The sequence below is a fragment of the Phyllostomus hastatus genome, unplaced genomic scaffold (genome assembly GCF_019186645.2).
Source record: "Phyllostomus hastatus isolate PE091 unplaced genomic scaffold, TTU_PhHast_1.1 phas_contig_98, whole genome shotgun sequence".
NCBI classification, from domain to species: domain Eukaryota; kingdom Metazoa; phylum Chordata; class Mammalia; order Chiroptera; family Phyllostomidae; genus Phyllostomus; species Phyllostomus hastatus.
Genome location: NW_025333999.1, coordinates 1,105,461 through 1,130,932, shown reverse-complemented (window position 1 = coordinate 1,130,932; position 25,472 = coordinate 1,105,461). Strand labels below are relative to the sequence as shown.

General features: G+C 49.6%; 2 protein-coding genes across 9 annotated transcripts in view; both read right to left on the bottom strand.

Moving 5' to 3' along the window:
• Window positions 1-1,291: 1,291 nt before the first annotated feature.
• Window positions 1,292-2,859, bottom strand: LOC123828526 (40S ribosomal protein S6-like). Its single transcript, XM_045853581.1, is given in 3 exon segments — window positions 1,292-1,701; window positions 1,704-2,037; window positions 2,830-2,859. Coding segments are annotated over 3 exon segments (774 nt in total).
• An 8,372-nt stretch (window positions 2,860-11,231) lies between these two features.
• Window positions 11,232-25,472, bottom strand: part of SMARCA4 (SWI/SNF related, matrix associated, actin dependent regulator of chromatin, subfamily a, member 4) — an 83,118-nt gene continuing 68,877 nt past the window's right edge. For 6 of the 8 annotated variants that reach the window (XM_045852865.1, XM_045852864.1, XM_045852863.1 and 3 more), the window contains 5 exons: window positions 14,489-14,597; window positions 14,029-14,130; window positions 13,360-13,492; window positions 13,028-13,170; window positions 11,232-11,739 (listed from right to left, as the gene is read on the bottom strand). In XM_045852865.1, the coding sequence (XP_045708821.1) occupies window positions 11,707-11,739; window positions 13,028-13,170; window positions 13,360-13,492; window positions 14,029-14,130; window positions 14,489-14,597 (520 nt within the window). In that variant the 3' untranslated portion in view covers window positions 11,232-11,706. The remainder of the gene's footprint in view (window positions 11,740-13,027; window positions 13,171-13,359; window positions 13,493-14,028; window positions 14,131-14,488; window positions 14,598-25,472) is intronic. The other 2 variants (XM_045852866.1, XM_045852870.1) reach the window with 1 other exon arrangement.

Genomic DNA, 25,472 nt, shown 5'->3' with positions numbered 1-25,472 from the left:
CAAACACACATTGATGTTTCCCTCTTTATCCCTCTCTTCTCCTCTCTCTAAAAATAAGTAAATAAAACCTTTTGAAAAAAATAGAAAAAGAAAAAAACAGAAAGGAAGGGAAGGGAGGGAAAGAGAGAAAAAGAAAAAGAATGAAAGGATGGAAGGCGAGAGGGAGGTGGGAAAAAGGAAAGGGGAAAAAAAGAAAGGAAAGGGGAAAAAACCATTTGGTCAAAGCTTCCCCAAACCACATGTTCAACCTTGGATCTCACAGCCTCTTGCATCAACCGTGGTGAGCGTAGGCCTCAGGGTCAAGGGCGGCACAGCCTCTCCACCACTCTTTCAGGCCGCCCTCACGCCCGCTGCCGGAACCTGTAGGAGTCCAGGTAGAAAAAAAACATCAGAAATTTCTGAAGGGGCCCACAGGCTTGTGCCCAGTCTCCCCACTCTCTGCCTTAGGACGCATGGTGACTCCTTCGTCCTGCCTGGAATCCCAAGCTCTTTCCTTCTGGGTTGAATCCATGCAACCGTTGGCCTTGGGTGCAGGTGCAACTGCACACCGCTAGCACCTGCAACTAGGGCACTCCCCTGTTATCCTCTGATTTTAAAAATTAACTAATAATTGTGGCAAAATACACGTAACAAAATTTACCACCTTAACAATTTTAAGTGTTTGGTTCAGTGGCATTAAGCACATTCATGTTGTACAATCATCCTGCCTCCAGAGCTTTCTCACCTTCCTAAACTGAAACTCTGTCTATCACTCACTCACTCACTCCCCCCACTCCCCCAGCCCCTGGCGTCCACGGTTCTTCCTTCTGTCTCTGTGAATCTTTCTTCTTTAAGTACCTCATGTGAATGGAGTCATACAGTATTTGTCCTTTTGCATCTGGCTTAATTTCTCTTAATGTCTTCAAGATTCATTCATGTGATAGCATGTGCCAGAATTTTCTTTTAAAAAAACTGAATAATATGCTGCTGTATTATGCAGAATATTAATGTGGCTCCACCACATTCTGTTTGTTCATTCATCTATCAATGGACGCTAGGGTTACTTCTATCTTTTGGCTGTTTGGAATGAAGCTATGGACATGGGTGTGCATTCTCTCTGAGTCCCTGCTTCCAATTCTCTTGGGTATGTATTCAGAAGTGAAATTGCTGGATCATATGGTAATTCTATTTCTGATTGTTTGTGGACACTTCACACTGTTTTGTGTAGCAGCTACACCACTTCACATTCCTTTCCTTTTTCTTCTTTTTTTTTTGGTGTTTATCCTTATTTATTTGTTACTCTTAGAAGACCTCATTTTTGGCTGAACTCAGACTTAGAGGTAGAAGCTCTCGGAGAGAACAGCCTATGTCTTTTGGTGATTTGTCCCTGGTGTTTTTCTTTGGCCTCCTTCACCGTCTCAGCCAAAAGTTTAGCATACTCTGCAGCCTCTTCCTTATTTTTCTCAGTACGTTGCTTCTTCAGAGCAATACGCCGACACTTGTGTTGCAGGACACGTGGAGTAGCAGGACTGAATCTAGGTGCTTTGGTTCTAGGTTTCTCACCTTCCTTGTTTAGGGGCTTTCTCACAACATATTGGCGGACATCATCTTCTTTAGAGGGGTTGAAAAGTTTGAGGATTCTCCTAGCTCTTTTGGGTCCCAGGCGACGAGGCACAGTCGTATCAGTGAGACCAGGAACATCTTTGTCCCCATTTTCTACAAGACCAAGTTGAGAACACTGAGACTGGCATCCACAGTGCAACCCCAAACCGATTTGCACTTACCCTCTCCAGTCCTCCTTGGTCTGTAACAGGAATGCCCCTTGCTCAGCAGCAGGCGGACGCGGCCATGGGTCAGGACACCCTGCTTTGTGGGGAAACCTCGTTTGTCGTTCCCACCACTGATTCGAACCACACGACCCTTCCACTCTTCACCCAGAGCGTCCGCAGCGACTTCTGTGGCCATACATTTCTCATAAAAAGTATGAAGTTTGTGTTCATCATCCACTTCAATGAGTTTCTGACAGCCAGTGGCTGGGAAAGAGATGTTCAGTTTCAACTTGAAGCAGCCATGGAAAGAGCCCTTTCCTTTTTTTATTTATAGAATTCCAATCCTGTTTCAGGCTATAATGTGCCTAGTTAAAAATACTTTCCCAGCAGATGACATGATACTGTATATATCATGAAGAACCTTAAAGATTCTACCATAATTCTACTTAGAACTGATAAATAAACTCAGTAAAGTAGCAGGATACAAAATAAATATCCAGAAATTAGTTGTGTTTTTACACACCAATAATAAACTATCAGAAAGGGAAACTAAGAAAATAAACCCATTTACAACTGCATAAAAAATACCTAGAAATGAATTCAACCAAGGATGTAAATACCTATACTCAGAAAATTATAAGAAATTGAAGAAGATACAAATAAGTGGAGGCATATACTGTGTTCATGAATAAGAAGAATTACTATCATATAAATGTTCATACTACCCAAAGCAATCTATACATTGAGGATGACGGAGCAATGGGGATATCTTCTCATTTACCACCATTAGGGGAGGGCCTGCCAAGAGGAAAACCTCCAGAGCAGCAGAAAGAGAACGAAGGCATGGAGTCCTGAACTTGTGGCTAGATCTGAGCACCTGGATAGAGCCATGCCTGAAGGCACCCCTTGGATTTTTCAGTTACTTATGCCAGTATATTCCCTTTTTTGCATAAGCCATTTTGAGTTGAATTTCTGCCACACTCAACTGAAGCTCCTGCCAGATATGAGAAACTTTTATCCTCTAAGGTTCAGCTCAGGTGTCGCCTCCTCCCACAGACCCCACCAGCCTCTGCTCCCTCACTGGTGGTTCGTTCTTCTTGTGCTTGGCCATGATTACCTATGCATCAATATGGCCACTAGACTGGGACCTTCTTGAGGGCAGGGACCTCATTCTCATTCATGGCCATATCCTCAGCTCACAAATGGAGCTCAATAAACAATGAATGAGTGATAGATGCAATGCTTCCTTAAGAAACCTTAGTAGACAGCAGGGGGTTCCATAAAGTCACCTCAAAGTTACTTAAAGAATGACAGTTGGCATCTTTATTCATTCAAAATCCCTTGAAACCAAATGAAGTCTTATGTGCATTTTTCTAGAGAGAGGGATCTTAGTTTTTATCAGATTCTCAAACAATACGTGGTTTACAACTTCTGTCTTACAGAAAAAATCCCTCGGGGACATGGAGGTCAATATATTCATTCAGTCTGAATTTGGTTGTGCGTCATCCTATATAAAACACCCAGTGTTTGAACATGTTTTCACCAAGTAAACTTTGGTTTCAGTAAGAAGAGTCTTTAATATTAAATGTCTGTCTTCCTAAGGAGAATATGGGGAAAAGTGTACATTCCCTTCCTTTAACAAATGGAGAAACTGAGGCAAAGAGAAGGGCAGGGTCTGTCCAAGGTCACAGAGCAGGTTGGTGCAGAACTGGTCTCCCCTTCCTCAAGCTATGCCCCTCCACTTTATTTTCTCTGTTCAGCATCAGAATCCCTTTCCTGCACTTGGGGATCTGTCTCTCCGTTGCCTCCCACTTCAGACATTCCCAAGGCCAGATACTCGCTTTCGCAGCATCCATTGCACAGGAACATGAGCATGTGATCTGGATTCAGTCAATTATGTCCTCACACCCACGATTCTGACTCCAGAGCCAGGCTGTGGATCTGGCACCCATTGTTCTTTTGATTCTGAAACCCCCCGATCTGGTTTGGGACATCTGCAAACAGGAACTTGCTTGATAAAATGTCTAGTAGATTAAAACTGAACTGAAGTAACCTACGTCTGGGGCTAGGAAAACCACTGGTGTCACCTGAGATTCTTGGTCTCATAATCTCCTACTTAGAACATTTCTCTGAGGTTATCTGAATTTCATGTATTTTCATTGTTATCTTTGTTTAATTATAGCCCCATACTTTTTGTTTTAAATATTTTATTTATTTTCAGAGGAATGGGGACGGAGGGAGAAAGAGGGAGAGCAAGATCAATTGGCTGCCTCTCACACAACCCCAAATGGACCTAGTCTGCAACTCAAAGTATGTGCCTGACTGGGAATCAAACTGGCGATCCAGCAACCCTTTCGTTAGCAGGCCAGTGCTCAATCCACTGAGCCACACCAGTCAGAGCCTGTACTTTTTTTTTTAATTTTTTTTTAACTCAAATATGCCCTGGCTGGTGTAGCTCAGTGGATTGAGTGCGGGCTGCGAACCAAAATGTTGCAGGTTCGATTCCCAGTCAGGGAACATGCCTGGTTTGCAGGCCATGACCCCCAGCAACCGCACATTGATGTTTCTCTCTCTTTCTCTCTCCCTCCCTTCCCTCTCTAAAAATAAATAAATAAAATTAAAAAAAAAGAAAAAGAAATGTCTAAAAAAAATTCAAAGATGATTCTGATCACTCATGGTTCAAGAATATTCAAATAACTAAAGCAAAAGAAACAAATGTTAAAGATTGGTCTTCAAACATCATAGCCAATGACCCCACGCTTGCCTATGATCTTGGCAACATAAAACCACATCCATAGCACAGTGGCTACCAAACCATTCAGCAGAGGTTCCTCAACTGTAAGCTGTTGGCAACTACCAGTTTGAGCACTAGTGGCCGTGTTTTTCCAGCTCTGAACAGCTGCTGGGATCTCAGCAGGGGATGGAGGAATCAGCTCAACGTTGGCCTACTGCCAAAATGTGGCCACTCGAGGCTTCGAGGCTTCCAGTAAGTCTCCGCTGCATTAACCAGCCTTGCGGGCATTCTCTGTGAGGTTACGGACAAATCAGGCCAAGGTTCTAGGATGGAAATCTAATTATAGCACATACTTTAAAAACCTTACGAAGTAGAAAACTTTGAAGCTCCTGAGACAAAAGCAATACACAGACACCCACAATCAATTCAAGATGATCAATGTATTTTATTTCTTCTAGTCTCCTCCCCCATATGTATACGTATATATGTATATATTTAAAATCTATAAATTTACATAATACCCATCTAAAATAAATATTTTTAAAAGTAAAAATATACATTTTAATGAAATGGGATTATTTTCTATGCGCAATGTGGTAGCCAGTGTATTCTTCTAGCGCCCTCTCCATTGTTTTTTGTTCCCAAAAATGTTAGTCGTGGCCATATGACTTGATCAGATCACAGACATTTTCCTGGCTTGGAAACCTGTGGAGGCAAATGTCCAGACAGAACCTCCAGTTCCTGGGCTGCTGAGTGACTCTTACAACACAAACTCACTGTGTGCGAAGCAAAGAAATCACCCTTAGTTGACTTCAACCACTTTGATGATGGGGATATTTGTTACAGCAGCATATAACCAGCCTGTCCTGACATATACCATTTTTTAAGCCCTTATTTTGAAATAATTAGACTCACAAGAAATTGCACAAATAGTAGAGAGAGGTCCCATTGGCCCCTTCCCCCAACAACCCCCATGGCTGATAACATCTTGTGTAACTATAGTACTTTATTAAACACAGGAAACTGACATCAGTACAATACAATGAACAAGACTATAGACTGAACTCAGATTTTATTGACTGATACCATTTTGCAGCCCATTCCCTCCCTTTCTGTCATATATAAGCCTTTTCTCACACTCATGAAATGACATTTAACGGCTGACCAGTATCTTCTGGCCGAACCTTGGCAGGCACTGCCACCCTATCACTGCTGAGCACTTGCATTCCCACCAAAAACATGAAAATAATACCCGTTTGTATTTTTGTATCTCTAATGATACCTTTAAGATAAACTCCTGAGAAAAGGGTATCAACATTTTAAATTATTAGTCAAATTTCTTTTCAGAAAGCCGCAACCAGGTACAACCACAGATATGAGGGCCTGTCTTCCACCACTTTGCCAACACCGCATGTTATCATTTAACAAATCTTCACCAATTTGTGGGGCTTCTAAAGATAAACAGAAAATAGGAAGGACTCCTCCACGGTCAGTTCCTCCAAATACCAGTATTTACTCAGCAAACAAGCTAGGATTTTTCAGTTTCCACCAAATCCTCTTTCCCACACCCCCCTCCCGTTCGTGACTCATCAACAAGCCTTCACGGGTGTCATGGAATATGCTTTGAAACACACGGTGTAGGATTCTTTCAGGGAGGGCCTACATGCTGCCTCCCCCAGAATGTCAACAAAGGCAAGAGGCAGGAGGGACATTTAAGAAGAGGCTCAGGGGAAGATGGGCCCAGTGAGGCATTATGGGACAAGGGACACGCACTTGCCAATGTGTGGAAGTCTGCAGCATAAAATTTCAGTGCGGCTAAGGTTTAGTGATATGGCTGGAGAGATGCCAGGCTCAGACAATCAGGGCCCCGCGTGAACTCAGGAATTCCAAGCCTGGAAGCCTCTGGGTTCTGGAACAAACAGCCTGGTAGCAAATGAGGGTGGAAGCTAGGGAACCAGGGAGGAGCTGACCTCACTGGTCCAGACCAGCAGTGGTGGTGGTGGTGACTCAGGTGGGGGTTGAGCATGGAGGAGACTGGGACGGATTGACGAATTACTTAGAAAGGAGAGTGGGCTGGGCTGGGGGACTGACTGGATGGTGGAGCTGAGGGGAAGGGATGACAGCTGGGTTGAATTGCTGGGGGTTAATGGGACCACCTGTGAGGTGGAGACACAGGAGCAGAATCAGGTGTGGGTGGAAGGTGATGAGTTGGGCTCTGGCCACCTCGTAAGTATTAATGCCCCAGATGACCTTGCTGCAGCAGAAATCTGTGAAACCACGACATAAACTAAAACCCAACTATTTTGTTGAATTAAACATTGGTGAGGCATCTAGAAATGGTTCTTAAAATGCATGAACATGTGTCTAGGCCTTGCTGGGTTGGAGAAGCTCCCAACTCTGTTCTCTTATCCTTGCCCCCAGGGGTAACGGTGCTTTGGGACATGGTGCGTTTGAAGTGTATCCCGATAGACCTTTCTCTAAACCTGTATACAGCAATGTGACATGAGACAGAGCAAATATCAGGATCCTGTGTGTGCACCCAAAATCGCATCTTACTGGACATTTCATTGTGCACCTTGCTTCTCTAGCCATAACAGTGCTCTAAAGATCTTTCCATGTGAGTTTAATTAGACTTGTGCCATTGTTTCAGGACGTTCCAATGTTGCTGTTGCTGTTTAAGAAGTCACTCAACAGCCTAGTGGCTTAAAACAACACTTCATTCTCTCTCTCTCATGGTTTCTGCATCAGAAATGTGAGCAGGGCTCAGCTAGGTGGGTGCACACAGCTAAGGGAGAGAGCTGGAGCAGCTGGAGGCTGACCAGCCATCTTTCCCCTCACATGGTCTGGGCGGACTCTCAGCACGGGCCTATTTGGGCTTCCTCATGACACGATGGCCTCCAGGCAACTGGGCTGTTTCGTGGCAGCTGGTGGCTTCCAGTGAGTGTTCCAACAAGCAAGGTGGAAGCTGTGGTGCCTTGTATGACCCACTCTTGGCAGTCGTACAGTGTCACTTCCACTGTTGTCTGCGGATCACCAGGGAGTCCCAAACCAAACTCAAGGGAAGAATTTGGGACTGCAGACTGGTGCAGCCACTGTAGAAAACAGTAGGGAGTTTCCTCAAATAATGAAAAACTGGAACTGCCTTACAACCCAGCAATTCCACTTCTGGGAGTATAACCTAAGAACCCCAAAACACTAATTTGAAAGAATATATGCACCTCAATGTTCATTACAGCATATTTACAATAGCCAAGATCTGGAAACAGCCCAAGGGCCCATCAGTAGATGAGTGGATAACAAAGCCATGGTACATTTACACAGTGGAATGCTACTAGGCTGTAAAAAGAATGAAAACTTACCTTTTGCAATAGCATGGATGGACCTGGCGAGTATTATGCTACGTGAAATAAACCAGTCAGAGAAAGACAAATGCCGCAAGGTTTCACTTATATGTGGGAGCTAATGAAAATGAACTAACAGGCAGAAACAGACTTATGGATATAGAGAACAGACTGACAGCTGTCAGAGGGGAGGGCGTGGGGGTTGGGTGAAGAAGGGGAAGGGATTAAGCAAAAACAACTAAGTGTAGACTCTGTCTGGATGAGGGGAGTTCCAAGGCTCTAGAGCTGCATGTGGGACGGAGATGTCTTGGTGGTGTTCCATCACACGCGAAGTCCCAGCGGCCCTGACCACCCCTCCCGGCCCAGCTGTGCCAGGCACTCCATGGCTCCGGTCTCACCCTGACACCTGACATTTCAGCCTTAAGCCATTCCATGGAAATTGCCACCCATGACTTGCTGTCCCTTCTGTCCCCCGCCGCCCTCCAACACAGGAGACCTGTGCTCCATTGCTCAACCCCTTCCACTCCCCCAGGCTGGGGCCTTCCCTCCAGACCCAGTGCACGTCCCAGCCCCTGAGCACTTCTGTGGCCCACAAGCCTGACCTCAAATCTGTGTGGTCCTGGGCAAGGGCCTCAACCTTTCTGAGTCTGGCTTGTATCACCTGTGACATGAGAATGAAGCCTCCCAACCCTCAGGGTTGGTGGGAGAAGTGGGGGAAGAAGGCGCTGATGGAGGGGAGGGGCCAACCAGGCTCATGGGTGCTGAGAGTGAAGGCTGGTGGGGGTTGGGGGGAAGCAGCAAGCAGCTGCTACGAGTAGCAGGAGAGGCCCCAGGTTCATGGCCAGTGTTCACATGAGGTTGGTGCCAGGACTTTAGGCCAAGGTTGGTGTGGGAGAACCAGGCTAGGGGGCCTGCAGCCCTGACCTCCCACCCCCACCAGAGCACAGATGTCCCTGGGTGACCGTGAAACTTGGCTTTGTATATGTGGATACTCAGCCAAAATAAATCTTCCAGTTGATTCTTCCCCCTCTTTTTAAAAAATCCTCACCAGAGGATATATTTATCAATTTTAGAGAGAGAAACCAGGTATTGAACCCACAACCTAGGTGAAGCAACATGACCAGAAATCTAACCCGCAACTTTTGGGTGTAAAGGATGACGCTCCAATGGACTGAGCCACCCAAACAGGACCCCCATTCCCTTCGCTTTTCTCAGAAAAATTATTTTACTTTTAATTGTCATAGTAGAAACACAGAAGTAAGGAAGCAGAAACGTTCCCAATCATCTTTTTTAATCTCCCAGTGGGCTGAGAGGTGCAGGGAGCAGCCCAAGGTCATACAGCCTGGAAGAGGCAGGGCCAGAGAGCGTCTCTAAAGGTTCCGGTGGAGTGGTCCCTTCTTCTCCCCTTGTCTCCTTGTCCACAGCTGGAAATGCAGAATGGACAGATGGAGCCCATGCAGCCACTTTGGGCCATGAGGTAACCTTGGACCTAGGGGTGGCACACAGTGAGGCGACAAGACAGGAGCTGTTCTGCAACCCTTTCAGGCACCAGACTCTCGTGCCAGACTCTGACACGAGAGTTATGAACTCATGTCTAGCTCGCCAATATTATGAATTTTGCTGCCATTCACTAACAAACCATACTGTCATATTTTTTTCATTTTCAAGTTCTAAGTGTACCTTTTTCCCTCCTCAAGGGACTCATTTTTATCTTTTTAAAATATATTTTTAAAGAGAAGGGAAAGAGAAAGAGAGGAAAGAAACATCAATGTGGGGTTGCCTCTCACACACCCCTCACGGGGGACCTGGCTTGCAACCCAGGCATGTGTCCTGACTGGGAAAAAACCAGCGACCTTTTGATTCACAGGCTGGCGCTCAATCCACTGAGCCACACCAGCCAGGACAAGGGACTCCTTTTTAAATTGGCCTCATCCTGAATAGCATGAAATCAAGTGTTTGGTGAACTGATTTTTTGGGTAAAAATTAAAATAAATTCAAATATATTAAAATAAAGTCGAAGCTGTTTTAAAAAATGTGGACTTCCAAGATGAATGATGGCGCAAGGGCCTTGGCAAATCTCATCCCTGATAGTGTCAATAAAACTAGATAAAGTTGTCATCAACAACCAGACCGGGATTCTGGAGGTTTATCAAAGGCATTTGGCAAACTGTTTATTCAAGAAAACAGACTGAATGGAAGAGCAGTGGGAGACTGAGACTTTTTGCTTGGGGTTGCCCCCTCAGCTTGCCCACCCACCCGCCTGGGGCCTCCCAGCTCCTTCCCACCACCATAAAATTCACTGCAGAGCGGGCTGACTTGATTTGGAGCCGGGGACACTGGAAATGTAGGAATCTCAGAGTAGAATGAATGAGCAAAGCCAAGATTTCCTAACTAGCTTGAGGTGGGGATCCTGTTTGCAACAGACTGATAAACTCAGGAGACACCGGGAATGAGACAGCCTCAGCTGGCCCCACACATCCAGAGGGTCTGCACGCCTGCTCGGGAGAGCCGGAGAGAGCCCCATCAATCCACAAATCTACGCAACCTGCTCAAAGGGAGGCCATGTGCTGAGAAAATGCAACAGGGATGGGCAGGGGGCAAAGGTAGGTCAGACCCGCAAAATGCCCCAGCCCAGGCCGCTGGCACGGGGCCTTACTGAATCGGGTGTGTGAGCATCGCCTCTGAGCCGTGCTGGCTGATCTGGAGGCTAGGCTGACCAGTGTGACTCCTAGAGGAAGAAAGATGAGAAATTAAAGATGAGAAATTAAAAAGAAAAACTGAGCAGAGCCATCGGCTGCTGCACACTGTGCGGGAAACAGACTACAGTTAGTCCAGCAACAGCTAAACAAACAAAAAGCAAAACACCCCACCTCCCCACAGAAGAAACCGGAATCCAGAGTTGTTACCATCTACTATTTTTAAAATGCCCACTTGAGAACAAAAAAATCCTGAGATATGTTTAAAGAAACAGGAAAGTGGCCTACACCGAGGAAGAAAGCAGTCAACAGAGCCTTTCTCAGAGGAGCTCCAGCCGCTAGACTTCAGAACAGCCATTATAAACATGTCCATGGTACCAGAGGAAACCGCGTCTGAGGAATGAAAGGCAAGGACGACAAGGATGACTTGGGAGAGAAAAGAACCTGGAGGCGGCTCTGAACTTGGAAGTCCTCCCTGCTCGTGAGGCTCCAACGTGCCCTTGGCCTCTTGCCTCACCGCACCGACCGCTCGGTACCGCCCCTGCCTGTTTACGTGACCACCTCCCTGCTCTCACCTTGGCTGCAGACCCGACAGGGACGGCGCTGCCTGCTCCCTGTGTGACCACAGGCCCCGGGGCTGTGCCCAGGCTGCCGGACTTTGCACTGCCAACATGCCAGGAGCCGGGAATGAGTCCGCCAGAAGGAGGCAAGGTTACGAGTTTTGCTGTTGGTTTAATTTATTACTGTTTGACATCCAGTGACACTGACATACCCCTGCCGGGCCTGCGGACCCCGGGCCCCGGCGAGCGTGACCTGTCCAATAAAATACAGTACGAGGAGTGGACGGCTACACACATGCATCCACGGCTTAAACTACAGTGATTCCAAACTGCGGCCCAACAGTACTGCCAGGAAAGGAAAAAAACAGGCGTCGTGTGTTCCCCGATTCATAATTCTTTTTTGTCATTTTAAACAGTTAATGCTGTTAACAAACGCTACTGATGCCAGGACAGGACCAGACACAAACAGCCCTACATCTTCTCTGCCGTATAAATATGGAAGATTTGCGTTTATACAGTTTTCCCCCATGTCTGAAACTACATCTGCTGCTACCCGTTACTGCTAAGGGCTATACTGCCTCGGCTCTGGGACGAGGGACTCAAGGTCGAGACTCTGGAATGTCGGGTTCAGTCTTCTTCGCTGCCGCTTCCTGAGCGATCCTGGAGGGGGGATAGGGGGACAGAGCAGGAGTCAGCACCCTCGAGGGGACCCTGAGACCGAGACCCTGATGCAGGGGTGGGTGGGGGAGGGGGCTGTGAGCACAGCACAGACACGGTGAGGCTGGAGGAGGAGGCGACCCCCTCTGCCACACCACACCCCAACTTTTTCCTGAGGGCTGGCCCCTGTGCCCTCTGCCCCATGCCCCTGACCTTGAGCTTCAAAACAAACCACCGTAGCTGTTCCTGACCTCAGAAGATCTTTGCCCTTCAGCTTGAACATTTTAAGCAGCTTGGCAAGGGCCATCAAAGGCCCTGCTGGGCAGAGGGGGCAGTGCTGTAGCCCAGACCTCCGTCCCGTAGTCAGGACATCGCTGACACCCTCACAAGGTCATGTGTGTCTGTGGTCAGATTTATTCTGAGGCACTTAGTTTTGTTGTTAGTGCAGACGGCTGGAGAAGGTTAACACCAACATGGCGCCCACTGAGCTTGGCCAGGAGCCCGGTCCCATAATCCAGCCCACTTCCATGCTTTGTGGAAGTAGACACTGAGGCTCAGAAGTGAAGTGAACTGCCAGGCCCCACAGCAGGGAAGGGCCAGGTGTTCGGACTGGGGCTGGGGCAAAGCTTATTTAAATTCAGCAAGCGGGTGTACTCCCGTCCCCCACCCCTCCAAAACTTCCTGCTGTAGACTTCATAAGCCTGTGGCTTCTCCCGGTGTGTGGGGACTGCAGCCCGCAACCTGGGATAAGCATCAGCCCCATTCATGGTGTTTGCTCCATGTCGTTTTATAACTGGGGAGCCAAGGAATTTTTTTTTTTGTTTTTTTTTTAACCCACTGGCGTTGTTAGGAAATGCTCCTAGGCAGACCAGAACAGAGCCACGAGCAGAGGCCTGGGCACACAGTGCCTGTCACATGGGGCATGGCCACTGTGGCAGCTGGGACTGGACGGCAGGCACTGTGTCTGCTTGGGGAAGAAAGACGCTGACAGGATGGCCCTGGGGTCCCAGGCAGGCAGCTGTGCGGCAGGACCAGGATGGGTCCACCACCCTGCCCCCAGATGCCCACTGGTGCTAAGAGCACTGGTTCTACCATCACATGGCCTTGGGCATGAGGTACATGTGACATGACACGGAGCCTCAGTTTCCCCATCTGTGGGGTGGGGATGTGAGAGTATCACCCTCATGGGGACCAGGTGTAAGGGTCCAAGGCCTGACAGAGGATGGACTTCCAATGACCCAACTGCTACCAGACACCTGCTCCCGCCCGTCCCAGGGCCCTGGGGCCTTACCTCTTCCTGCTCCTCCTCACTGTCATCGTCACTCACCACTGGCTTGGCCCGGGACCCGCGGCTGGGCCGCCGCCGGCCCCCCTTCAGCCGATCCTGTGCCTTCTCCTTCCGGCCCAGCTTGATCTTCACTTTGACTGAGCGGGCTGGGGTGGGGACCAGAGAAGGGAGAAGAGAAGACATGAGCCTGGGAGAGCACGGCGCCCCCCGAGCTGGGCGGGCTGTGAACAGATGGGCCCGCAAGGCCAGCGGTTCTCTCAGGCAGGCGCCAACCCTGAGATCACGGCTGTCGGGGGAAGCCACAGCCACCCCTATCCCGGCACCCCAGGACTCACACTCAGACTCCGAGCCTTCTTCCTCGCCTTCCTCCTCCTCCTCACTCTCCTCCCCTTCACTGTCATCCTCTTTCTCTATTTTCTGCCGCACGCTGGTGAAAACGGACTGCAGGACAATGGAGTCTTCGTAGATCTGGGCAGAAACACAGGGGATCGAGTGGGCTGGGGTCCAGTATGGGGATGCCCGCCCACTGCATCCTAGCCTAGCCACAGCTCTGGCCGGAGCAGCCCACGTGGGACAGAGGGACATCTCAACAGTCCTTTCCTCATTGGTGCTGGAGAAAACATGCGGGTTATGAACCATGTCCAGACAGACGTCCTCAGGAAGCCCCTGTCCCAAACACCCCGGGGAGCCTGCTACACTGAGGCTGTGTCCGTGTTCCTTTCATCACAGGAAAGGACACATCCATAGGATTCCTTTCAAGAGAGTGCCCTACTGAATAAAATCCTAAAGTATATACGAACTGTCCATAGGACCATCCTAGATGGATGAGACTGAGGCTACTTTTTGTCTTTATTTTCTGCCCTTTTTTTCAGTAATGAACATCTACTGCTTTTGTAATCATAAAATATTCCAAGTTGCTGGGAATTATTTTCAAACTAGTCAACTCAGAAGGGAGCCCGGGACATGCGATTTGGCGGCCCAGGTGGGGCCAGGCGCCTCCTCACCAGGGAGCCTTCCAGGTTGAAGGTCTGCGCGTTCTGGCACAGCAGCATGACGTCCTTCTCCAGGTCATTGAGGCTGCGGTACTTGTGGTTGCGGATGCGCTCCTGCGGGTGGCCAGAGAAGCACCTTACCCCGGGACCTTACCTCGTGCCTGGGGGCCCTGGGGCTAGGAGTCCTTCTGCTTAACAAGGTCACAGCCGGACTCTGGGTCCCTCTGTATAGACTCGGAATCCCAGACCCACTGAACACAAAAGCTGCACGACTGTAGCCTGAGCCGTGGGTAACCGTGAAGGAGCCCTGGTGACACACCCTTGGGACACTCGAGACCACGAGGAACCCCAAGAGCCAAACGATAGGGTCCCTGGCCAGGAGGCCCAAGGTCCTGGGTCAGACTTCCCTGAATACCAAACGCCAATGTGGGTGCATGCCTGTGAGACAGCCCCTCCCCCACGCTGGGGTTACCTTAATCTTCTTGAAGTCCACAGGTTTGCGGATGAGCTCGTAGTACTCGGGCAGCTCCTTGCGGGAGGGCAGCTGGATGAACACCTCGCTGAGCTGCCGTCCGCTACTACTGTAAGGGGACACAGTGGGCATCACTCATAGGCCCTGCCAACTGGGGGAGCCTGACACTCCACTGTCTGATGACAGAGTGTGTGAGAAAGTCAAAGCCAACGCAGGAGTTACTTTCTGTACATGTGCTGTCTCGAGAGTTCTGGAACATTCCTGAGAGGCAGCCATGCATGGAGAGGCCAGGGATGCATTTCAATCAAGTCTCTGTGCTCAACCAACTTCCCTGACCCCCTCAGCCCACGTGCCTCTAAAGGCAAAAGCCGTGGCAGTGGGAAGATCGTGACTGCGCACCATGCGAAGAGGTCTGCTTGTGCTGGGAGCACCGGCATTTCCAGAGGGAGATGTTTTTTTGCAAGTGTATTGGGTGTCTCTTGCAGGCAGCACTCAGGAGCAATGAACTTCAGAGAATTTAGCAAAAACCCAAGAGAAAAGATGTCCCACAGCAAGACATTAGTGAAAGATAAAAGCTGTTTTCTAGTCCTTCCCACTGAGAGAGCAACTGTTTTCACAGGGGAGCAGAGGAAGGGCGTGCATGTGTGGCCATGACGGGTGACCGGGCCTCCTTGCACCCACTGCTGGGTCTCACTTTGGGAGGGAACCCTGTATTGGGCCCAGAGGTCATGCTGCACCTGGGCCAAGCTCTGTGCTAGGGACAGGTGCTCAGAGACGACATCTCTCCTGGGGCCGCCTGAGGAGGGAGTGGATAGCACACCAAGGACCCAAAGACCAGAGAGAAAACAGTGCCCACTAGTGCCAGTCTCCCTCACCGTATTCACTGAGAACAGCGGTTTTGTCTCAGGAACCTAACCTGCCCCAGGCATCCAGCAGGGTCTCCAAAAACAGGTAGCAGGCACCCAGGGCCACTGTCCAGGGATCTGGTGACCTGGTGACATCCCTGTCCTCCAGGCCCGGTCTTCACCCAGGCACCCATGTTGTGGTTTCGTCCAGGTCCTGCTGCCGAAACGTGTGGCCCGCTCCACTGCCCCCAGTCCTTTGGCTGCGTTACCCCTCGGGCTTCTTGGTCACTTCTCAGAGACTGCTGATTCAGGCCAGTGCCGCCAGCAGCCTGAGCCCCTTTGGATTCCCTTCTTTTCTTTTCGATAGAATTCTCAAAGGATACAGCAGCCCACCCACCCCGCCCCCCTCAGTCTGCAGCGCTCCACTCTGGTTTTGTTTACTGCGCTGGGAGACAGCAGCTGGATGCCCCCATTTCATAATGGCCACAGGCAGCAGCGAGGTCAAGACTGCCTACCCGAGGCTGTTCCCAGTTGGGAACCCGGGAGGCCTTTTGCTCACTCGGGGTTTTTATGCATCATGAAGTAGGCCTCTGACTTAAAAGACGGGGGCTGGAGCTGGTCCCTGCACTAGCTGTCTGAGACAACTGTCACTCGGTCCTTGCTCTGGGCCAGACACACTTGAACACAGGTGCTCATCACACCATTAATCTAATGGCTGTGATGAGGGAACTGAGGCAGAAGTTCAGCCTGCCTTGGCTGGATGCCACCCACCTTGCACCTTGCCTTCTTCCAGTGTTTCGTGAGGACGCCAGCAAGGGGCACACCTGCTTTCCTCCTTTCAGCACATCCCACCCTGTGTCAGTTCCAGCTGTCACAGAGAAGGGCAGGCATGCCACTTTGAGGCTGCCATTCCCAGCCAGGGAGCCCATCCCTGGAGGCACAGGCTTCCTTTCTCTCACGAACAGGCTGGTGGGTTGTTTGGCCACAGGCAACTGGACGGAACACTGAAGAACCCTCCCTTCTCCCAACAGTGTCCTCCCACATGCTGGCACAGCGCTGAGGAGCACTGCGTTTTACACTCTGACCCAGGACTCGGGCCACAGGTGTAAAATAACACACACTCCGTGGAGCAATATAATCTCCCTTGCAAAGTGTAATGCACTCCAATTTCTACTCTATCCTGCTGAGAAATGCCGATGCTTCTCAGCTGCAACAAGCTCTGAGTGCAAATGGCCGTGATCTGGGTATGAGGGAGGCAGAGGTGCCAGAACCACAGGGGACTTTTAAAACTGCCTTTTCTCAGACAGCCGATGCCTCTTGGAAAGCCACTGATGCACCATTTTAATTGTTCAGAAGTCTCCTGGAGAGTCCCCCAAACACGCCAGGGGCCACAAGCTATCCGGGCTGGCTCACCAACCCTCCTCATCTCCTTGTCAGAGGTGGGCACCCCACAGCTCCCCAGCTCCCGGGAATAAACCCAAAGTCTTCCAGGACAGGCTGTCCATGGCCTCTGATGTCAGCACCCTCACACCCACCTCAGGGCCCACAATGCCACTGTTCTTCGAGAAACCCAGCTCCTGCCCTCACCTCAGCACAAACGTCACGTTCTCCTCTGAGTGTTCCGATACCTGCCGGCCTTGGCCCCACACCTCTTACTAACTAACAAAGGAGGTTTGAGCTGTAAGATACAGGTACAAATCTTCAGCACTTGGCTCTCCGAGGTGCCCAAGGGTCCTGTGAGCCTCCCTGACCTTCGACACTGGCTGAGCTTGGCCTCTTCTTGAACTTGATGTTATAGGATCACACAGGGTGAGGGAGCTCCCAGGCCTGGCAGCACACCTCACTGCCATCTGTGAGAGGTTGATCCCTGCGGCATGTGTAGCAGTAGCCCACTGTTTACACACAGCTGCTTCGTGCCCCAGGGCAGGCAGCCCCTGCAGTCCACTGGTCCACTTGTCCACCTGCTGTTGAGGGGCACTCAGGCTGTGTCTGCTTTTAGCTATTACACAAGAGAAATGGCTGCGGACACGTGTCCCACTGTTTGGCTCGCATCTCTCTTGGGAATTTACCCAAGGACAGAAGCAATTGGTCCCAGAGTGGGGGACACTCAGGCCGTGTCCACTCCCTCCAGCAGCAGGTGAGCCATCCTGGTTCTCCTGTCACCCTTCCTCGATGTGGGTGTCCTGTGCCTTAGGTGAGAGTGGCCATCTCCCTGTGGTTTTAATTCACATTTCCTTGATGAGCTGAAGCTGGGCACCTTTTCACGGGGCAGTGATGGGCCGATAGCCTCTTTCAGGCACACCAGTTCACGTTTTTCCTTTGCCCAGAAGTGCTCTGTGGGACACATTTATTGCATCCTCCTTCTCCAGTCTATGGCGTGTCTTCTTACTTCCTGGATGGTCTTGTGGTAAATGGATCTCAGTTTTATCCCAACTCTAATCAATCAATATTTCCTTTTTTTAAAAAAGAAAGGTTTAAAGCCCTGGCTGGCGTAGCTCAGTGGATTGAGTGTGGGCTGGGAACCAAAGTGTCCCAGGTTCGATTCCCAGCTAGGGTACATTACTGGGTTGCAGGCCATAACCCCCAGCAACCGCACATTGATGTCTCTCTCCACCCCCCCCACACTCCCTTCCCTCCCTAAAAATAAATAAATAAAAATCTTAAAAAAAAAAAAAAAAAAAAGGTTTACTTCTCATTATCTTCAATGTGTGGATGCCCCTTGCACATCCCCTACTGGTGACCTGGCTTACAACCCAGGCATGTGCACTGACTGGGAATGGAACTGGTGACCCTTTGGTTCGCAGTCTGGCATTCAATCTACTGAGCCATACCAGCCAGGGCTCAATATTTCCTTTTATACTTGGTGCTTCTCCTTGTCCTGTTACAGAAATCTTTGCCTACTCCAAGGTTACAGATATATTGCATTTTTTTCTGGAAGCTTTGGTGTTTTCACCTTTTTACATTATTAGCTAAGAGACCAGTTACCCTGCATAGTTTCTGTCCACAGAAGTTACCATCCACCTGACAACACCCAGAACATGAGCCACGTGGACAGAGATGTTGCCTGGTTTGGCCACCACTGTATCTTTGGCACCTGGTATCTTTGGCACCTGGTACAAAGTCTAGTACACAGTAGGTGCTCAATAAACATCCAATGAATGGAGAAAGAGTGTTCAGGGTGAAAGTCTCAGGGTCACAAGGCAGGGCTTAAACCCAGGTCTCAAGGTCACCTCTAACTAGGGTGCCTCACCACCGCCCACCCTGCGTGGTCATTTATACACCATCCTGTTACCGAAAAGACTCTGGAAGCCACTACCAGGAGGCACAGAGCACAGTACGCCAGCCTTCTGCCTCCTGTGGGCCGTACCGTATCTGTCACAATTATTCAACTCTGCCATTGTTACACAGAAGCAGACACCGAGTTTCCACAGGCAAATGGGCTTTGCCTATGTTCTGGTAAAACTTCATTTATAAACAATACAATGTGAATTTCATATAATTTCACATCATGAAATAGTCTTTTACTTTTCTCAAAATCATCTAAAAAACATTCTTAATTCACAGGCTACCCATACACAGGTGGTAGGCCTTTTTTTCCCCCTTCTGATTTGCAGATTTGGTTTGCTGACCCCTGGTGTGAAAACAACAGAATGTAACAGGGGTGGTAACATACTACTTGATGCCCTTACTTCTGCATCTTTTGATGGGACAGACATCAAAAAATGGATCACAGCACTATCCTTCCTTTGAGCTCCCATGGTCTCAGGAAGGCATAAGCAATCAATCAAAGATGATGCTCAAGATAGAACCTACTTGCCAAGCGTAGACTCGGTCCCAATCTGCCTAGAAGGACTCCCTCAGCCCTGCTCTCCTTCCTGGAGTCCGGTTCAGACAATTTTCCTATGACATCTCTCCATGACATCATCTAGGCCTGGGACCATTTTCTCTTTTGACTCTCAACCAGTGAACTGAGCCAGCAAGGGTCCTGGACATGAGCCACTCAGTATTTTCAAACCTGACTTAGCAAAATACTTATCTGAAACAGATTCTCAGAAGGGTATTTCATAAACAAAATTTGAAAATGAAATAATGAAACACACTAAAAGATAACTGTACTAGTACAGAATTATTTCCTAGGCTCAATATTTGGACACATTACCAAGTTAAAGACATCCTGAAGATCAGAAAAGAAATCTGGGGCAGATCCGTTTATCAAGAGCCTCCACCTGCTGGGCATCCATCCAACCCTACAAGTTGAATCTCAGGGTTGAGTTTACAGATCTGTGATACAGAAAAAAGTTCTGGCTAAGCATGAGGGAAATGATGTTCCCGAAGGAATCTACCAACGAGAATGGTGTGTGGGCCGCTGCCCTGAGTTCCCGGCACTCTCCCAGTGCAGAGAGAGAGGGCGAGGGGAGCTTCAGTGCAGGGTCCGCATGCTGAGGGCCACATTGGCTATAGGTTCTGATGATGACTGTCTAATGAGCCAACATTTCTGATGAGCTGATCGTTTCAAATGAGCCAATGACACATCCGGAGGGGTGCATATCTCTTAATTCAATTCAATAATAAATTCCAAATCTCATTAAAAAATTTTAAGAAAACCTGATTCCCCCTTGTCCCCCTGCCAAGTAGCCCAATCTGGGAAACCACTTAGTTTGAGACCTTGTCTTGGGAAAAAAGACCCTGAGCTTGGAGGAGAGGCAGAGGGCCCAGGTCACAGAGCAGGTGGCAGACCTGGATCATAATCCAGGCAAGCTCCTAGGTGTGGCATGTACATTGTGTGTACATGCCAGCTTCCCCAAGCAGACCATGAATGCCATGAGGGCTGGAACTGTGCTGTGGTCTGCTGCAGCAGCTGCCCAGAATGCATTAGCAGTGGGTGACCAGGATAAGAACAGAGCACCCATGAACGGTGTACGGCATTGCAGAGGGCATTTCTCAGAGGCGGGCAGAGTTGGTCATGCAAGTGCAGGAGGCCCAAGGCCACCTTCTGTAGGGCTGAGGGACCACGGCCTCAAGAAGTGTGCTTGCTTGTCTGAATTACTTAGTGTCAGCAGCTCCCAGAGTGCTGAGCAGGTCCATGGTAGGGGAGGCCTCAGGACTGCAGGGTCCCCACACTGGGCACCAAGAACACCAGGGGTCCTCCCGTCTCCCCAGAGCATGGGTCGGGCTGTGTCTGGGGGTCAGCGAGCTGGAAAACTGCTGCTGCCGTGCAGGGCTGTGGACCTCACCTCCACACCTACCTGGAAACCCTCATACCCACTCATTCCTCCTTCCTTCTTGGTAATTTTTAACCTTAGCTCACTGACATTTCTAACTAGTTTCACCTCAAAGTTCAACATTTCTTAGTTCAGCTTTCCATTCTTTTACCTAGCTGTTTCTTGGCTTAATTTTAAATTTCACCTGCTTTTTTTTTTTATGATTTCTCATTTACTCCACCTTATCTTCAGACGCTTTTCTCCAACACTTTCCTCTGCTTTTCTGTTTCCCACTCTTTCTTTCCTGTGTTATCTTACTATCTTCTGTTTTCATGAACGCCCCCTTTCGTTTGCCCTGCACACACAAGAGCACTGCTTGCCGAACTGCACTGCACACGTTAGAAGGTCCTCGCATGGCTGGGACTCCAAGGGAGGCAGAGGGGAGGAGGGTCAAGGCTCAACCCGTTCACCCAAATCTACTTGTTTCCGGAGTCCAGGTACCTGTCCCTGTCCTGTTTGGAGCTCTATGTAATTCTAGTTTCAAGACCCCACTAAACCTGCTGCCCTGTTTTGTTCTGGGTGATCTGTCTCCACCGTGGCAATCACCGGCAGGGAGTGAAGCTTGGGGATGGAAGCAGTCTGATAAACACGGCAGGTGGAGTAGGCTCAACACATTCAGTGGCAGGCTCAGAACCTCAGCACAGCTCCACAAGGCTGCCCAGTCAACCCTCCTGTGGCCCTGGGGCCCAGTGGGCCTTTAGCCGGGCCCACACCCACACTCAGGCTGGCCTGGGGCTCAGCATGTTTCTCAAGAAGTCTGATTTCGGTGCTTCTTATGTGAGACCCTGGGCTAGGAGCCGAGCAAACAGTGCTGACCCCATACCTGGATCTGCAGGCAGACAGCCACCTCCTTCCAAATAGCACCCGTTCCGAGCTCAGGCTCCAGATGAGGGGCTACCCGGCCTTCCAAAGGCCCAGGTAAAGAAGTGGGAAGCCTCTCTGCCCCCTCAGGGTAGGGTTCCCACCCTGTCCCGAGGGCGCTGGGAGTCATCTGTGGCGACTTCTCCTAGAGAATGCATCACTCTGACTCCCTTCCTTGGGGCTTGTTGCCTCAACCGTTTTTCTTGGAAATCAAGTTATAACCCTTCTGAAGAGCCACCTTCTTTTTGATTCTAATCAAGGGGGTGCAAGGGCAGAGGAAAAGTGCCTCCAAGCACTGAGCAGAAGGTGCCCCCACAGATCTGGCTGAGGCCCTCCTTCACCCCCATTGAGGGTCTGCATGACCCCAAGTAGGGATTCCAACTTTTGTGCTGCAGTGGAAACTGAGGCAGACAGATGCATGTTGAAACCAGATCTCTGTGATACTCAAGCTTGACAAGACAGCCTTTACAGCTACAGCGGCCTGGGGAGCATGGGAGAAGTTCTGTGGGGCCCTCTGGAGCCTACCTGTCGAGGCAGCGCCTCCAGCAAATGCACTTCTCAGAAGCCTTTCCCAAGGCCCCAAGGGTGGGCCCTGAGCACACGTCTGCAACTGTCATTTGCCGATAGCGCCAGAATGCCTCCGAAGGATCAAGAAACAACTGTCCGCAAGAAGGTCCCCACTTGACCCAGGAGCCTGCACCTAACTTATTTGTATATTTATGTTATAATGAAGTGTAAACTCCTAATTCCAACTTAATTCAGATTTCAATTCTGGCTGTTGACCCGCAGGTTCTTTGACGCCATTTAAGATTTCCAGTCACTAAGGAGAAGGCACCTACGAGGCCTTGCTCGCTGACTTAGGCCCTGTGGGGGCCCCTCAGCTTCCTGATTCTGGGAAACCTGTGCGCCAGGCCTCTGCCCATGCTGTCCCCTCTGCCTGTGACACTCGCTCCCTCCTCTGCACCTGGTGGGCCCTTGCTAGTCCTCAGGTTCTGCTGATGTGACACTGCCAGCCTGGGCCCTGGGGCGGCCTGTGCCAGTACAGGTCAAAGGCACAGTACAGTACACTCTCCAAGCTTTTCCCCACGGCAGCCCCACAATGCAAAGTGCATTTTCATCACGTCCCGACCAAGAGCTGCCATGGCTGTGACAGCCAGATGCCACACAAGTCCAGGAAGTGCCATTCACAGGGCACATGGGGCCTTGGGAGGGAGGGGCAAGGCCTGAATTTGAACACACATGACGGAAGCAAAGCTTCCAAGACAGGATGACACCTTCATACGGGTAAGGATGTAGATATGAAGAGGATGTCATACAAGATTGCACTGCTATGTAAATACAACAGGGGAAATCCTGACATGAACCATGAAAAGCAACACTTGGAGCGATGCCAGTGACAGAAGGGCGGCCCTGCTCAGACACGCAGCAAAGGCTCTCCACTGAGTCACCACATCAGAGCCTGACCCTGGCTCCCACCTGTGGTCACTCAGGACATAACAGCAGCACCACATCCTCCCGACTCTGAATTCAAAAGCTGACAATGTCCTGAAATCATTCTTTGGTGTCTAGGAAGAACCAAGTTGTAACAGTTCATTCTCTCCCCAGGCTCCAGATTTAACTCAAGTATAGAATTTAGCTGATTATAGGGTACTGTGAACCAACTTAAAAAAAAAAAAATCCAAATGTTTCATTTGTTCTTCTGGAACAGAACAATTGGAAGTCTGAGACACAGCAAGTGAGAGTTAGGCAACCTCTGATTTTATTCCACCCCAGTGCTTTGGCATGGCGAACAGTCCTTTCACACCTTCCCGCGTGTCACATGCAGTTGTGGAAAATGGAACCTCGCCTGGAGGGAAGTCTAGCCTTTGCCCTTGGCTGCTAAGAGGCAACCTCTCAACCCCAGAGTGTCCTGCCTGAGGGGTACCAAGGGCCCAGACAGTCTAAGAACATGACTTAGGGCAGGGGTGCTGGGTCACGTGGTGTCAGTTTGATCTACAGAGGAGGTGGAGACATGTCAGCCACATGGGCAGCTGGTCATGTGTATGTGACCAAATTGCAATAAAAGCTCTAGACACCAAGGATTCCCTGGTTGGCAGTGCTCTACGCACACTGCTTCGTAACACCGCCTGTGCCGCCTGCGACTCCGTGGGGAGAGGACAACAGGAGGCTCAAGGTGTGTACCCCTCCTGGGTGCTGCTCCAAGCAACTCTTCCGTGAGCTGACTTTATCTGGGACCTTTTGCTGTACTAAACAATAAACATGAGTATAATAGCTTTCAGAGAGTTCTGAGAGTTTTCTAGAAAATCACCCAGCTTGAAGGCAGTCTCAGGGACCCTGGAACGCTGCAGACGGTGCTGGAAGTGAGCAAGGGTGGTCTACGGACCGTCACTCACACTCACAAGAGGGGGACCCACACTGTTGTTTTCCCCATGGTTTCAAATTCGGTTTAAAGACACTAGAAATATCCACTGAATAGGTCAACTTTGGACCCAAACATCATCCTTGAAAGTATTTGCCAGATGAGGTAACTTTTCAACCAGGAAAACGTGGCTGTTTTCCTGAGTTTATGTGCCCACCTGATCTCTTCCCGTGTGACCATCAGCAAGTGGATGGCCAGCATCAGCTGCAAACCAGGACTTGGAAGCTTCCTTTAATGTTCACATTTGCAATCCCCCTTGTATCTCCCTATAGTTCTCCCCTGTCTGGTGGAGAAGCCCCAGTTCTGTGATGTCATCTGCACCAGGAGGACGGGAGATGAAATATAAACCAGGCACCACAGCCTCTGACAAGGGGTCCTGCCACGTGGGCCTGCCACCAGCCGGGAGCGTAGCTCTGTGGCTCCGGTGTGGTGTCGCATCCAACAGGTCCTCAGAACCCCCTCCAGGATCTGAGCGCTCCCAACAGAACAGTCTTGACAAGGGGTCACTGATCCCTGAAGGCTAGTTTTTATTTATTGCCTGATGTCCCAGCCAACCATACACAGGCTGGGAGAACAACTGTTTGCAGCAGGTGGAGAAGCCATTTTGCAGAAGCCTGTGCAGCTCCCACTGGGGACCCAGCCTATAAACAGGCATGTGCCCAGTGACACTTTGGTTTGCAGGCCAGCTCTCAATCCACTGAGCCATACCAGCCAGGGCTCCAAGTGTTTTGTTTTGTTTTTAACTGAGGTATATAACCTTATACGGGAAAGTGCATATACTTAAAGTATATATACTGAAGACACACACACACACACACACCCCCCTTGATGAGCCTTTTCTTCATACAACTGAAACACACAATAGGAACTCGTTAGTGTCTGGCTTCTCTCACTCAACAAAATGTAAGATTCTTCCAAGGATCAGTGGTATTTCTGGTCTTGTGACTATCAGACTTCTGCTGTATGACTGGGCCATGATCAACACATTCTCCTGGGGGTGGACACTAGGCTGCTTTGTTTGGGGCAGTTAGTGTCAAAGCTGCAATGGACGTGCTTGTACATGTCTTTTGGTGGACATGCACCCCACCTCTCTCGAGTTTACAACTAGAGCTGCTGTTCATCTTTATGTTGAGCTTTAGAAGATACAGCCAAAGAGATGCACGCTCCCCTGGGCAGTATGTGAGGTCCAACTGCTTGACATCATTGTCAGCACCTGAAGGAACTGCAGCCAGTCTGTGGAGTATGCAGAAGCATTTGATTCTCATCTGATGTTATCAATGCAATGAGCCCGAGCATTCATGCCTTGTGCCCATTTTAAAACCGAGTGTTCTCTTCCCAGTGGAGAAGTTTCTCTTCCCAGTGGAGGAAACTCTCTCCCTGTGGCAGGAGTTTCCACAGCCTTCAGGAGTGGGTCTTTTGATGAACAGTTGTAGTGAAGTCTTTTTTTTTAAGATTTTATTTATTTATTTTTAGAAAGAGGGGAAGGGGAGACCAAGAGAGATATCAATGTGTGGCTACCTCTGGCACGCCCCCTACTAGGGACCTAGCCTGAAACCCAGGCATGTGCCCTGACTGGGAATCAAACCGGCGACCCTTCG